Source organism: Liolophura sinensis, chromosome 6, assembly GCF_032854445.1.
Source record: "Liolophura sinensis isolate JHLJ2023 chromosome 6, CUHK_Ljap_v2, whole genome shotgun sequence".
NCBI classification, from domain to species: Eukaryota; Metazoa; Mollusca; class Polyplacophora; order Chitonida; family Chitonidae; genus Liolophura; species Liolophura sinensis.
In genome coordinates, this window is record NC_088300.1 from 16,568,572 (window position 1) to 16,583,921 (window position 15,350).

The following is a 15,350-nucleotide window of genomic DNA, read 5'->3' on the forward strand; positions in this document are numbered from 1 at the left end:
ACTGTTCTACCAATGCGTAATGAGCTGGCTGCACATCTGTGTTACTTTGGCTTAACCCTTGACGGTTCAGTTCAAACAGAGTGGTGAGGTAATACATTTTATATATGGTGTATGTATAATAGTTTTCTAATTGGCTCACATTGGCTGTGCTGATGAATCAGATGTGAAGTAGTAATTGTTTCAGCTCTGAATTAGCCCTTGTACAGAAGCCAAGGTTAATGGATGGTATGCAGCTGTGAGAGGTTAGATTATATGTGGTCGTTCCTGGATGAGGGTTCAATCATTAATGAGTATGACATGACTGGATAGACCTGAACATATCTCTGTCAACATTCAGTGATCATTGAGCTACCAGACGCATGTTAAGGCCAATTAACGGCTTGTATAACCTTACATGTACATGTACAAGCACATACAATGGGGGTATAATTACATTTGACTAACCATAGGTTAGGTTGACAAAGTGTGCATACAAATGCATGTATAAATCTGTGTAACGCATTAGGTCAGCTTTCTGAGCCGCTGATTTCCAAGGCTAAGGTAGTTAAGATAATGTATAATCTGATGCAAAAGCTATCTTCAATTTTTTGGCAGCATTTCCAGGATGCTTTAAGTTATAATACATATTTTGTGTGGCCTGGTACCTATGGCACCAAGTTATTATGTTGATTGTGGTAATGTTACTGTCTTGATTACTCTATAAAAGATACATTTATATGTTGTTGCGGTAATTTCAATGAACTCCACTGCAGTAACTGCTCTGTATTGCAGGATCCTAATGTGTAAATAGGAAGTGAGAGACACAACTTAAGGAAGGGTAGAACTATGTGTGGATGTATATAAGTATTAGACACAAGGTTGTGTGTGTGTGTGGTAGGCTTGATTACTTGTCTCTGGACTTACATGTACTTGGGACTGTGTAAAATCTGTCTCCATCTGTATTATTAGGCCATGTTTTATATATTACCTTATTGATTTTCCACTCATCAGTGCTTTTATAGCATTTAATCAGGCTTGTGTTAGAGCTGCCTTGTTGGTTGCACCAGTGCACCCAGTGGTGGTGAAGGATGACTCTGTAATTACTATATTTACAAACCACTGAGAGGTGGAATGTTGTGAATTTAACAGAGTATACCAATATTTCTTAATATTTGTCTTTTTTGTCAGAAACTTTAAACGCATGAAAAAGTTATGAACAATGTGTTGATGTTTTATTGCTGCACATAATTAATTTGTTATACACACGCATTTTATAGTGTTTTACCTACGTTTACATGTTTTCAAATACTTGTGTTTACAGAAAGCCTGATGGATTGGCCAGAGGAAGTTTTCATATAAACAGACATGGCCAAGGGATTTTGCCAGCTGTCACAACTTAACATAGCTTGTGATGCATTGATTTGATGGAGCCCTACTGCAATAGTATTGGACTTAAGAAAAGTTGCGAAAGTTACAGCCAATATTTCGTGTGTATGAAAGAAATTTGAAAGTTTGAATAAGTCTAAATAAGAATGGCATCCAAAGCTGCTGCTGATGTGGACACAGATGATGGATCGCTGACACCTTCAGAGCCCAGTGACGGAGAGAGGAGCGAACATGACTCAGATTACGAGACAGAACATGAAGAGGAGACGGAAGGGTGAGTTTTTGGACCACAACTCAATGTTGTGGCAGTAAACCCTTGTTATACGTGTTTATCTTGTATTTTGTCTATGTCATTTCACAAGTTGGTTTTAGAGTACCTAAGTGGATAAATCAGGCTTGGGACAGTGTGCAGAGTGATGCATGTCAGTATTTTCTGATGAATATGATCACAGTTTGCAGTTATTGAGAATATAACTTCTGGGCAAAAATCCATCTGCATGTTAATTAAAGCTGTTATAATATGATCGCAATTTGCCATTATTAAGAATATAACTTCTGGGCAAAAATCCATCTGCATGGTAATTAAAGCTGTTATCCAACAGCGTTGTCGGGGTCCACGCGATTGGACTTTTTACCACTTCTGGTAGCCTGATGTCTATGAAGTTCATGATCGTGGTAAAAGACACAAAAAAATGTAAAGGAATGTACTTGATTTGATTCCTACACTGCCAAACATCACTTACAATTGGCCAAGTACTAAAGACTATCATGGAGATTAGGCGTCTTAGATCTTCTGCTGATATCTGAGAGCAGAAGACAGAAAGAATACATTGTTGCAGAGCTGACAATAATTTCCACAGTAAACTGCAGTCTATGGTTCAATGCAGTCTAGTAAAAAACAGCACAAAATGTCAAGAGTTGCTTCATATATCCCTTTTGAAGACTCCAAAGTTTGGTTTTTCAACCTTTTATAGTTTTCGAGTTATTGCAATTTTACGAATTGACTAAGAATAATAATAATAATCCAAACGATTTCAAGAGGTGTCCCGCTAGGAACTAGTGTGGACTCCTAAAAATAACCCAAGATCCATAAATATATATCCTTATATTGAAGTATTAATGTTCATTCATCACTACAGAACTAACCTTCGTGTGTAGTATCAATTGTATGCTTCCCCTGTCTTGTGTATGCAGTGTGGCTATCGTTTTATTCATCAGCGACATGTTTGTAGTATAAAATAAGGCTGAAGTCACAAACTACATTCATGTGGTAGTAAGGGTGCAGTCACTAACTACATATATGTAGTACAAATTGAGGTTTGAAATATTGCATTACAGGTACACTGGATATATGGTACTGAGGTCGTAGTTTTCATTTTGTAACAGTGAGGTTGAATACAAATACATGTATATATTTACATGTATCTTTTTGTCTGCTGCATTATTATTTAACCTTCAGAACATGCAACATCTTTGGGAGACCAAAGTATGAAAAGAATGTTTGAAGGAGAGTGAGTTAGGTAGCTAAGTATGTCAGCTTAAGTGATACAAAAATACCTTACAAAGCAAATAGCACTTGCTGATGTAAGGAACAGGCCTTTTATTGGCGGTTACCTGTCCAGTGCGGTTTAATGTGAATTCCTCTCAGGTTTAGATTTGGGATTAAGATCAAAGAGAGAATGAGTGGATACTTAATATATATGAGTAACACATATACAGCCAGGTAGCTGTGTAAGAGAATTATTTCACTGCTTGAGTCAGCTACATGTACCAGTTAGGAGTTTAAGCACTTGCGCATTCTGTGGATGCACTTTGACGGATGCATTATGGAGTGATTATAAGTTGAGCTCTATGCAAGTAAATATTATGATGTTGTTTTCAGCCATAGCATTAATGCAAAAAATAAGCCAATGACCTAAAATATATACATGTATTATTATGTTGGTGACAAAGCAGTAGTGACTAAATGGCTTCACTGCCAGTTAAAGTAGTATCTCTGGTGTGGAATGTGTGCATTGGACCAGTACAGAGTACAGATATTTCCGGGAATTCTAAACCAACATGGACTGTATTTCATGGGAAACATGTTTGTATCGGATCCTGTCTTCTGAGAGAAAATTTGTTAATAAACATGTGATACATGCTGTGGAGAGCATAGGCAGAGTATCTATAAAGGATATGTCTTTAGTTTGCCATAATCTTTTTTCACATGAAATGGTTCTTTTGAATGTAATTTTTGCAGTAACTTGATTATGGAGATAATCAGATTTATGGAGTACAAAAAAAGGGTCAAAAGTCTATATGCATGCATACATTTAATAGTGCTCTTAAAATATGCTCCAATAAATGCAGTCATATTTGCATAAAATGTTTTGAATTTACATGTAGGCAGTTGGCAGATTGGAAAAGGAAGGCCTGTGGATTTTCTGTCTACGCCTTTTCTCCAGCAAACCTATGTGGCAGGCACAACACAAGGTGTTTCCACACATTATTGTGTTGTGTTGATGTCTGTGGTGAAGAATAGAAAGAACATGTAACCTTTATACATTCAGAATGATAACACAAGTACACTGTAGCTGTTACATCTGATCCTACATTCCCATTTTGTGGATTTTCTGCGCAGATGCTCTCATATGTTAGCCTGCACAATGTTTGCATGAAAAAACTATGTGGTAAAAAAAACAAAAAAAAAAACAACAAATTACCTATGAATCTAAGAGGGCAAATGACAAGAAACACATAATCAACTGAACATGGCCTAAAGAAACAAACAGGAGCAATCAGTTGGTAAAGGTACATATATACGGGTATGCTTACAGGCATGACCATTGATGTAAACAATGCTGTAGTTGTGTATATTGCAGATCATAATGTCAGATGTATAGCACCTGCATTAACTTATATATACTGTAAATGAACTTTCTCAATCAAAAGTTCATTTATAATATCCCTGTTAGCCGTGTGAGTTGGATTCTTGAGCCTGTATTGTGCCACAAATCAACAGTGGGGCTGTGAGTCATGCTTCACTCGTGTCATGAGCTCACATGCTTGGTTGTAGAGTACTTTTGATGAGCTGCAATGAGCTCATTTTGTGGCTTCCTAAGGTCAAGAGGTCAACTGCAGCATGCAGACTTGTTTATTTAATACAGCATAGATGTGCACAGGAATTGCAGTGTACTCTCTTACCCGGAGCACTTACTATAATTCTCTGACCTCTTTCTCATGTTTCCAAGATGTGTATTCAAGCATCTTCCTAGGGCATTATTCTGTGTAAAGTGATAAAATTATATTTTCTGTGACACTCTAAAAGAAACTAACAGACTTCATGTAGTTTTGTCTCCAAAAGAATTGAAAAGGTGCATAATTCACAGTGACGAGTTACCTTTCATAGAGTTCATGTGGGCCAATTGTGGTGCATTCCAGAAATTACACAGTGTTATACCAACACAACCTCAGATAGCTAGTTTTTATATTTCAGTAGAATCTTCTCTGTTTGCTATAGATTCTGTTTATTAAGTCAGAACAGAAATTGTATAATAAAAAAACATGAAATAATGCTTGCAGACATAAATACTAGGGCATATACATGAACATGTAATTGAGATGAAGGTAAGTGTTGTGGTGTGCTCTGTGCAGTACTGTGTCATGACTCACTGGTGATTAAAACAGGATTCTAATAGTCCATGGGGTTTTTACTACAGCAGTGTACTAATGCTCTGCATGAAGACATGTGGAAGCTGTACCTATGTGTATAAAATGCTGCACATGTGTGAACATAGATGTATTTCCTTATCCTGTATATATAAATATATATTCATGTAGATGTACCTGTGCTACTTTCCCATACTGTGCTGAGAATACCATCTCACAGTTTAACGGTACACAAAAACTGTTAGACTGAAAGCAATATTTGTATAACATTATGACATTACAAATTAATGACTGTGAAATATCTTAAATGAGTGTCTCAGAAGTTATCATTGTGTACATATATCGTTGTGCCATTATTCTTAAATAAATCATTCAACAAATCCCAAGCCAAAAAAAAATATCTATGTCAAACATTTAGTGCAGGCATATTTTCCAATAGATCTATGGCTGGTGTGGTGAATTAGTGATATTTCTAACAGAGAATACATAAAGTTTAAAGGGTGCACCTAAAAAGCATTTGTTAAGCATTTATTAAGCAGCATTAAGCATTTTATGTGTACAACACCTTATTCTCATGTTGCTTGTCTTTTTTACTTTTGAAATTTGTGATCTGGGATTTCAGAGAACAAGCTCCTAATGTGGTGTGGACTGGCTATGGAAAGAAAACCCCTGTGATTCTTTTCAAAGGAGAGGCCGTCATTAAGAAGAAAAATGATTACAAAGCTGTGGGAGGTAAGTACAGTTTTATCATAGTAAATATCTTAAAAATGTATTTAAACTAATGATTTTTAATAAATAGAATTACAGGATAATCTCAGTTCTACGTTAGCTAAGATCTCAATTTTTGTGAATTATACTTCTATTTGGCGATCATAGTAGATTAACTGTATTTCACTTTCTAGTTTTAAAGTTTAGTGTTTTTCAAGTGACACATTTGTCTTGACCTTCATTGATTCATCTACCTTCTTGAACCATTTAAGAGTGTTTTTGGAAATTTGATTAACCCTTCTTCAGAAAAATTTAAGTTCAAAAATATGGCATCAAAAATATGATTTTACGACCTCTTATGTGCTTCTGAAAGCTCAATTTTACATACCAGTCTTTAGGTGAAATACAGCAATATCACACAACAGTGTTGTTTTATTATTCACAGAGAGATACCACATGGCCTTCAAAATGGGTTCTTCTGACTGCCGGATAGTTCGCACAATCCTCAACACGCATGGCCTCAGGGAGGTGAGTCCAGGAAGAGTTACTACATTAAGCTCTCAAGTCAATGTATTTTACTAGTATGATGTTATTTGAAACATGTCTATTTATTTATTTATTTATTTGACTCAGTGGCATAAAACACTAATCAAATAAATAAGTAAACATTTGACTCCAGAATATTTCACCCATACGATGACGGCCAGCATTATGGTGACAAGAAACCCACGACTGTTCGCAGGTGGCAGGTAGACCTGCTCGCATATGACCAGAGAGTAAGTCAGCATGAGCTGGACGGCATTGGTGAAAGACTACTGAATCATTGTGCTACTCCATGGCTCTCAAAATTTTGTGCTTTTAAACTTTGCTATTTTAAATTCAGATATTGTGAACTAATTATAAAATGAATATGGGTTAAAACTAGCACAGGTATAATATATGTGCTATCAAAAATCTTGATTTTCACCAATGCGGTCGCTGTGAGTTCAAGTCCAGCTCATGCTGACTTCCTCTCCGGTCGTGGGTTTTCCCAGGGCTCTGCCCGGTTTTCTCCCACCATAATGCTGGCTGCTGTTGTACAAGTGAAATATTCTTGAGTACAGCGTAAAAGACCTATCAAATAAATAGATAAATAAATAAAATCTTGATTTTCAGTTGTAAGTTAAAAAAGGTCTCTGAAGAAAACTTATAAATTTCATTTCATGTAAATTAGCAGTTTTGTGAGTCTCTGCACTATTTCAAGCAGTCCGGATGAACCTTGCTTGACCTAGACTTTAATAAATAATATATTAAGAACATAAGGCACACCTACATCCAGAGAGTTCTGATTGTAGTCACATGTTTTACACTTGGGGTTCATCTAGACAGCTTTGATTATGTCACTCGCTACACTTGATGATACAACATGATTTTAATGCAGTGTAAACCTTAGTTGCACCTAGACAGCTCTGATGAGGACTCAATGTGGACTTTAGTGATGTGACTGAAGCCTACTTCAGCGCACTCAAACATGTATGATTATAACATCATGTCGACGCACATATCTGATTGTAACATTATCAATGTCAAGTTCATGCTGGCTTCCTCTCTGGTCGTATGCCAAAATGTCTGTCAGCAGCCTACGGATGGTCGTGGGTTTCCCGTTTCCTCTCACCATAATGCTGACAGTGAAATATTCTTGAGTACGTCGTAAAACACCAATCAAATAAATAAATAAATAACGTTCTCTGGACTTATATGTGCTTAATATAAAATGTTCTTTACTTTAGGTGCACCCTAACAGCTCTGATTATAACATCATGTGGACTGGTTCCCACCTGAAACCCTTCACCCTACGGAGCCTCACTGAGTTCCAAAAAGTTAACCATTTTCCAAGGTATGGCTTGACGTGATTGTGTAAAATTAGATCACACTAAAGAAAGTTTTTAATAAACTGTGTTAAGTGTAAGTTTATGGCGTAGTAAATCTACCTGCTGAACAGTGATGATATTTGTACTTCGTTTCCATTTTTTCTCATCAGGTCTTATGAAATCACAAGAAAAGACAGACTTTTTAAGAATGTTCAGAGGATGCAACAGATTAAGGTAAGCCATTTAGAATAAACATCTCTCAGTTTTATCTGTTTGTATTCATCTCAGTAAAAATAACTACATGTATGATGAGAGTTTAGCTGACATTTAGAATATGCTAGTGGTAGTAATATTGAAAAAGAATTTCTGTAGATGAAATAAACAGATTGATTTTCCCTTGTAGAATTTCAGTCCTGTATTTACAAATTACACAAAGACCGAAAGTCCACTGAGGTGTAAAAATATGATTTAAAAAATGCATACTTTAGTGTCAGAAAAGTATTATGATTTTGCTTGTGCATTTTTATTTCTTTCAGGGGACAAAACATTTTGATTTTGTTGCCCAAAGTTTTATCATGCCAACAGAATACCAGGAATTCTGCTGTAAGAAACGTTACTTTGCACTTTTTTCTGATGATAATGTATTTTTGAATGCATTTATCTCGATGTAACATCTGGAATTTAAAGACCTAACACTGCTATAGTGGGTACATGTACATGAGCTGTTGCTCATTGTCGATTAATTAGTGACATCTGTGTAAGAGTAAGCTAGTCACATGAATTCCCTCTGAAAATATTTATTTAGCTTCAAAGTTTTTTTTAAAGATAGCTCTCTTACTGCTGAAGTGTTTTATCTGTCAAGTACCGTATGGTGCTTTCACCAGGTACATAGTAATCTTGTGATTTGTATATGTATGCAGACTTGTATATAATATCATTATGTAACAATGATGACAGTGATCTTGACTTTGCACTGATTGGGTGATGTTCTTTGTGTCGTCAGCCTGTTTCATAAAGGAGAAGGGTACATGGATAGTGAAGCCTGTAGCGTCATCTCGGGGTAGGGGTGTGTTTCTGGTCAACCATGTAAGTAAAACATGACGTGTCACCAGTGCTGAAGAATGGTGTGCAGCCAGTTTTTGAGCCATAAATTTAATGAGTTAAGTTTGCCCTGTGAAGTTGTAAAAAAATAAAAAATCAAGTTGAGAGAACATTTAGCATAATGCAAGAGCACAGATAAGTTGGGAAAAAAGCAGAAGTCACATGTTTGACGTTCAAGTATTTCAGCAAAATTGGATTTATCTTCCAGATTTCTTCTGTAGATGACAAATAAAAAAAATTTCTAAAAACGCCTGAAATGTCAAAGATGCAGTTACTCAGGTTTTCTGGAGTATCTATGCATTTGCACTATGCTAAGCTAATAGGTGGATCAACAAGAACAAAGAAACATTTAAACACATCATTACATACACTTGTACAGTGTACCCTTACCTGTTTACTAGTGTAGAATTGGAGTGGAACCTAAGATGCTATCACTTTCTTGCACTTATTGCCTGCACACTTGCATTTTGTCAGCTTAAGGTTTTTGTTGATCCTTCTGTTATACACCTGGGCCCAGTGTATTAGCTATTACTGGTATTAAGTGATATTTTATATTTAAAATTTTAGCAAAACTTAGCAGCCAATGCATTTCTCCAAACTCAAAGTGTAACAGCAGCAGTTTTAGTTTGCATTTAATTTTTTTTGTAGGCCAAGGAGAAAATTGAAGGCTTGGTCTAAAGTTAAATCTGGTATTAAGTCTTGAACCAGTTTTTGAACAACTGGGCCCTGAGTATTTGCATTATATGTAAAACTTTACCTAGTTTCCATAGTTTGAAGCTTGTTACCAACAATCTAAGTATCTCTTCGTGTTAATTTAAGACATAAATGGCCTTCTCTTGGTCTTTTCTATGTATAAATATCCAGGTAAATTGTCTTATGTTTTAACCGTTGATGTTTTCAGCCAGACCAGGTGCCATTGGATGAGAATGTGATTGTATCCAAATACATTGCCAATCCAATTCTGATTGACGGTTAGAACTCTATATCTGATTACATGATAAATTTGAATGTCGAAAATTCGAGAGTTAAGAATGTTAACGGTAATAATAATATATTTCTGAGGAGATTTGAAATTAGATATAAAACATTATTTTGAAGAATCCAAGAAAAGCTGAAAATTTAGTTTCGTCTGGAACAAAGAGATATTGTAAATGAATGAGTGTCGAAATAAAGTGATAGACATGTATTGAGCAATATTTAGCAAGTTTTTGTTTTAGACCCCTGTTAAGTTCACGTAGATGCATGTATATGTTCAGATGTAATCCATCCACATGTATTTGGTTTTATTCACAATGTTACATTGCTTCATTGACGGTTTTTTTACAATGCTATATGTAATTTCTTCCAGGTTTCAAGTTTGATGTGCGGTTATATGTGGCTGTCACCAGCTATGACCCGATTGTCATTTACCTGTATGAAGAGGGGCTGACCAGGTAATGTATGTTTTTAGATGCATGTCTGAGCTGTAGAGAGCAGAGAGAGTAACATTTGAAATTTTGTAGTTATGATTTGCTTTTCATGTCCAGAGTTTATTTGAAAGCAGTACCTCTTGGCCAGTCTCGAGGGTTCAAGTCAGTCTCTGGCAATGCCAAACTGACCACCTTTGTGTAAGTGGTGCATTCAGGAGTGCAACAGAAGACACCAAAGAAAGAAGTAAATAAATGCAAACAGTTTTCAGAAAAGTCATTTTGAAAAATTTTGTTGTACACACGTCATCATTAGCAATGTCATTATATGTAAAAGTATGGTTAGAGTGTATTTTATATTTGCTTCAGATTTGCCACAGTGAAGTATGAGAAGGCTAACAAGCACCTGAGGAATCAGTGTATGCACCTGACCAATTACAGCGTGAATAAGAAAAACAAGGACTATGTGCAGTAAGTTAATACTATCTGTCAACTTAGGTTTGAGCAAGGAAAACTGGAAGGATTTAAATATGAAAAACAGTGTCAACAAGAAAAAACAACTGTATTTTTAATACGTCAATACCCGTGTGAACAAAAACACAAAAAAAGGACATATAATATCATTAAACCACTGCCAATGGATTATGTGTGTAAAAATGTGAAGTAATCTTCTATTGTGTGTGCATTTGATGTTATCCAGGAATGATGACCCAGACATAGAGGATTATGGTAACAAGTGGTCTATGGGTGCTCTACTCCGGTATCTGAAATCACAGAAGAAAGATGTCACAGGTAGAGTTAACTCCCTTTGCTTTATCAAACCATGAACGAAAGCTAACTGTACATGTAATTGTAAAAGGGGAATACTGATCAGAAGATAATTTCTGCTTATTTGTACATGTTAAACATAGAGTTATGAGCTAGTACACTCTCTTAGTGTTATCAGTAACTGTGTTTACTAATGCAGAGCTGTATATACGGGCAATGGCCTTTAAGGAAGTTAGCAATGCAGTTTTTTTGTACCCATTCTGATTGTGCATTCCATTAAAGGCCATGCCATATTTATCTACTTCACCAGATTACATGTGTACATGTTACATTGTAACCTGATTTGTTGGACAGCTCTAATGATGAGGATAGAAGATGTGATCATCAAAACAATCATGTCTGCAGAGATGCCGATTGCAACAGCTTGTAAGATGTTCATGCCGTTCCGGGGAAACTGCTTTGGTAAGATACATTAAGCAAGTTTACATGTAATACCTGTCTACATCCCTTTTCTCTTAAAATTTTATCATTTTGTACACTAAATTTAACCAGTATTAATCTTAGTAGAAGAATATTTAGAGTAGGTGGCAAGAGGGACGGCAGTAGACAGCTGTCTTCAGCCTGCTACTTGCCCCTTTTGAACACCCTGTTACTTACCCCTGAAGGAATAAAAGGGTATGTTGTTTGTTTTTTTCAGAGCTGTATGGTTTTGACATCTTGATTGACGACCATTTGAAGCCCTGGGTTCTGGAGGTGAACCTCTCCCCCTCCCTAGCCTGGTATGCCCATGTTCAGTGTACATACTCATTAAAAATACGTTTGTTGGGAGTCACCCAACTGACCCTCAAAATGAAAAGCCCTACACTTAAGTTTCATTGGATTTTGATAAAAATTAAATTTTTTTTATTTTTCTCTCAATATTGGTTTCTATAAAATCCCTGTCTTTTTCTTTAACCAGAATGAAAAAAAAAGTCAGATATAATTTGGTCATGCCTAACAAAGAATTTTAAGGATAGCCTGAATATGGTACTTGATACCACATCCACCTAACTGTTACATCCATTGTATTCATGTCAAGTGACACATTGACTTTTAACATGTTCATTATCAGTCAACTTTAATTGTTCTTGATCTTTCAGTAGGTAGCCGGGTCCTGTTGTTCATTAGTGTAATAAAGTGAAACCAGGCTTAAATCTTAATATCAGTCTCATCCTAATATAAAGTAAATGACACTTTAATCTGAACGGGACAACTGGGACCAGTACAACATAATTTTAAAAGTGGCAGGTGTCATTGTTGGAAGAAAAAAAAATTCAACCTTACACTTGATGTTCATTCTCAACCTTGTTGTTAGCTCAAACTTATCCTTATTTTTAACTTTGCGTGTGTGACATATATGCGAGTGTATCTTTGATTAACATTTTTTAACAGTATTGTATTGATTTTCATGTTACATGTCTTCATGTTTGTTTCAGTGATGCACCGTTAGATCTGAAAATTAAGGCAAACATGATCTCAGATCTTCTCAGTTTGTCAGGTAATCCATCTTGGTATTTCTTGCAATTTGTCTGCCACTTGTCAGTATAAAACACTGGTTTTTAATGTAAGCTGGAAGCTTAAAAGCTTTGTAGAAGACAGTGCTTGATATGGAATATGACTTGATATTTTCTTAGGTAGAGGTATAGAAGTGATTATTGAATGGACACACTTACTATGGTATGAGAGTCGCAGTTTCTCACCATTTGTAACTGCCTCTGTCTTCTTCAGGGTTGATGTGTCAGGATCCTGTGCTGAGGTCCTTACAGCAGAGTAGACGAAACCATGAACTTTCCGGGAGAATTGGAGGCCGAATTAAGGTATAGAACAAAACATTGTAGAGCAAACTAGCATCTCAATGTTGTACAGCAAGTATTGCTGATTTAGTAGGCACTACCATTTCAGCATTGTGTAGCATGCATCACTGAAGGAATAGACCTTTAAATTTCAGCATTCCACAGCATGTATCTCTGAATGAATAGACACCAGTACTGTGCGGTATGGATTTGTGTGCTGAAAGAGTTCGGACTAGGATAGCACAGCATGTTTTGTTGAATGAGTATTCAATAGCATATCAGCATTATGCAGCATGTATCACTAAAAGAGTAGGTACTATCATATTAACAAAGTCGAACATGTATTGCTATTGCAGAATGAATATAGACTAATGTTCTGCTGTTGTAGCATATATTGCTGAATAAGTACCTGTATGCGTTGGCATTGTAGAGCCTGTATTGCTGAATCAGTAGGAAATATCATCTCAGCTAAGTTTAGCATATTGTTGAATGAGTTTATCCAATAGGAAAGTTCTATCTTCTTGCGGCCTTGCTTATAAATATATCATAACTGTCTTTCCTGATTTTATCAGATCCATTTTCTTAATCTTTCCCACTTTACCACATTTTTTTTTGAAACACCCCAAGAAAGAAAATTACACTTTGTATACAGACACTTCATTTATTCCAAATATTTCCCATTTCAAGAGAGCAATGTCATTGATATAAATTGCCATAATCATACCCATTATATATATAAATAAAAGTTTTGACATATAATAAATGAAAAGTTAAATTGATACATGTACATTAACAATGAAGTCAGATGTGCTTTTCAAAATAAACTGAGATAAATCGGATGAACAGTTCATGACACATTCTGCAATTGTAGGTGTAAGTTTCATTTGTTGCAGGAACTTAATATCTAAACTTATATCTGAAAAATAGATATTATGCCATTGCTTAAATTTTATATAATACACATATGTTACATTTGTTTATGTTTTTGGAAAGTTAGTGAACATAGTAATTGTGTATTAGCCCACGAAAACTAAATTCCAACCAAAAAGGTTAGAAAATCTCAAGAAAACAGAGCTTATTTGTGAGTAGAAAATAGGTCACCACCTACAACTTTTACGCGCTTTTAAATCTGGGTATCTGCAATACATCATATCATCATAAAGGTAATTATTTGTTTAATTAATTATGTGCACTTTTACAGCTATAATTTCAATGTGTTTGCAATTTTAGTCTGCACACATAAGAGCTCTGTCTTCCATCAAGGTGGTAAGTATTTGAGATGAGGACAGGTTCATTCTTACATTCATGCTTACATCTGCCAAAACTGAAAGTACTGCTACATGTGTTTATACAGGGGCAGGTAGCTACAGAGAATGTTCGCTTAAAAACCCCATCATTATTTGAAAGAATGAAAAACTCTGTTCTTTTTTTGTTGGCTTTTAAGGATCCATAGTATTTTGAAATTCTATGAAATCACGGAAATGTTATAGGAATACAATATGAAAGTTTTTGACATTACTGCAGCTAGCAGTGGTTATGTGGGCAGCTTGGTAGGACATGGTGACTGAGTTAAAGATGTATAGCATTTGGTGGTGGGTCATGTTTGCTTATTATGTCTCATCTCATATACCCTGCTGAGATACCAAGCCCCTTAACACTGGCTTATGCATGTCAACCCTTCCAATCTACTAAACCTCTAGAACCAGTACATATACATGTAGCATTGGTTCAGAGCTAACCTGTTCAGGTAAAAGCGATTAAACATTAATTAACCACAAGTAAAGTTTAATACGATCACTCATTTTATACGGTCAAACTTGTAACTGAAAGTACCGCTACATATGTTTATACAGGGGCAGGTAGCCTACAGAGAATGCTCGCTTAAAAACCCATCATTATTTGAAAGAACGAAAAACTCTGTTCTTTTTTTGTTGGCTTTTAAGGATCCATAGTATTTTGAAATTCTATGAAGTCACGGAAATGTTATAGGAATACAATATGAAAGTTTTTGACATTACTGCAGCTAGCAGTGGTTATGTGGGCAGCTTGGTAGGACATGGTGACTGAGTTAAAGATGTATAGCATTTGGTGGTGGGTCATGTTTGCTTATTATGTCTCATCTCATATACCCTGCTGAGATACCAAGCCCCTTAACACTGGCTTATGCATGTCAACCCTTCCAATCTACTAAACCTCTAGAACCAGTACATATACATGTAGCATTGGTTCAGAGCTAACCTGTTCAGGTAAAAGCGATTAAACATTAATTAACCACAAGTAAATGTTTAATACGATCACTCATTTTATACAGTCAAACTTGTAACTTGTACTGTCCCCAATGTAAAAGTATATATTAAGTTTTACTTGTATGTAGTTTAAACAGTAATACTTCACAATACTTCAAGGCACTGTGACCCTGTGAAAGTATGTGTTAGGTTATATATCCATATTTTAAACACCTGTGCTATAGAGTAATGCTGATGTAAGGACAAGGTTAATATCAGGCATTAGTTATTTTATTCTTATGGAGAACAAATCCAAGAATGTAAATACATGTGCTTGCTTATGCCGCTCCTCTTGCTAAGGTTTTATGCATGCTTTTAGTGAACATTGCCCTGTTCGCTTAAAGGCTTGTTGCCATTTTGTGTATTTAATGCCTTTTTGATACT

General features: G+C 35.7%; 1 protein-coding gene across 3 annotated transcripts in view; it reads left to right on the forward strand.

Moving 5' to 3' along the window:
* Positions 1–15,350, forward strand: part of LOC135466662 (tubulin polyglutamylase TTLL5-like) — a 28,254-nt gene that overhangs the window by 2,557 nt on the left and 10,347 nt on the right. For all 3 annotated transcript variants that reach the window (XM_064744285.1, XM_064744284.1, XM_064744286.1), the window contains 16 exons: positions 1,301–1,639; positions 5,639–5,748; positions 6,170–6,252; positions 7,494–7,600; positions 7,745–7,808; positions 8,111–8,177; positions 8,578–8,660; positions 9,577–9,646; positions 10,024–10,108; positions 10,451–10,552; positions 10,782–10,873; positions 11,204–11,311; positions 11,547–11,628; positions 12,325–12,386; positions 12,617–12,705; positions 13,912–13,947. In XM_064744285.1, coding sequence (XP_064600355.1) covers positions 1,512–1,639; positions 5,639–5,748; positions 6,170–6,252; positions 7,494–7,600; positions 7,745–7,808; positions 8,111–8,177; positions 8,578–8,660; positions 9,577–9,646; positions 10,024–10,108; positions 10,451–10,552; positions 10,782–10,873; positions 11,204–11,311; positions 11,547–11,628; positions 12,325–12,386; positions 12,617–12,705; positions 13,912–13,947 — 1,368 coding nt within the window. In that variant the 5' untranslated portion in view covers positions 1,301–1,511. The remainder of the gene's footprint in view (positions 1–1,300; positions 1,640–5,638; positions 5,749–6,169; positions 6,253–7,493; positions 7,601–7,744; positions 7,809–8,110; positions 8,178–8,577; positions 8,661–9,576; positions 9,647–10,023; positions 10,109–10,450; positions 10,553–10,781; positions 10,874–11,203; positions 11,312–11,546; positions 11,629–12,324; positions 12,387–12,616; positions 12,706–13,911; positions 13,948–15,350) is intronic.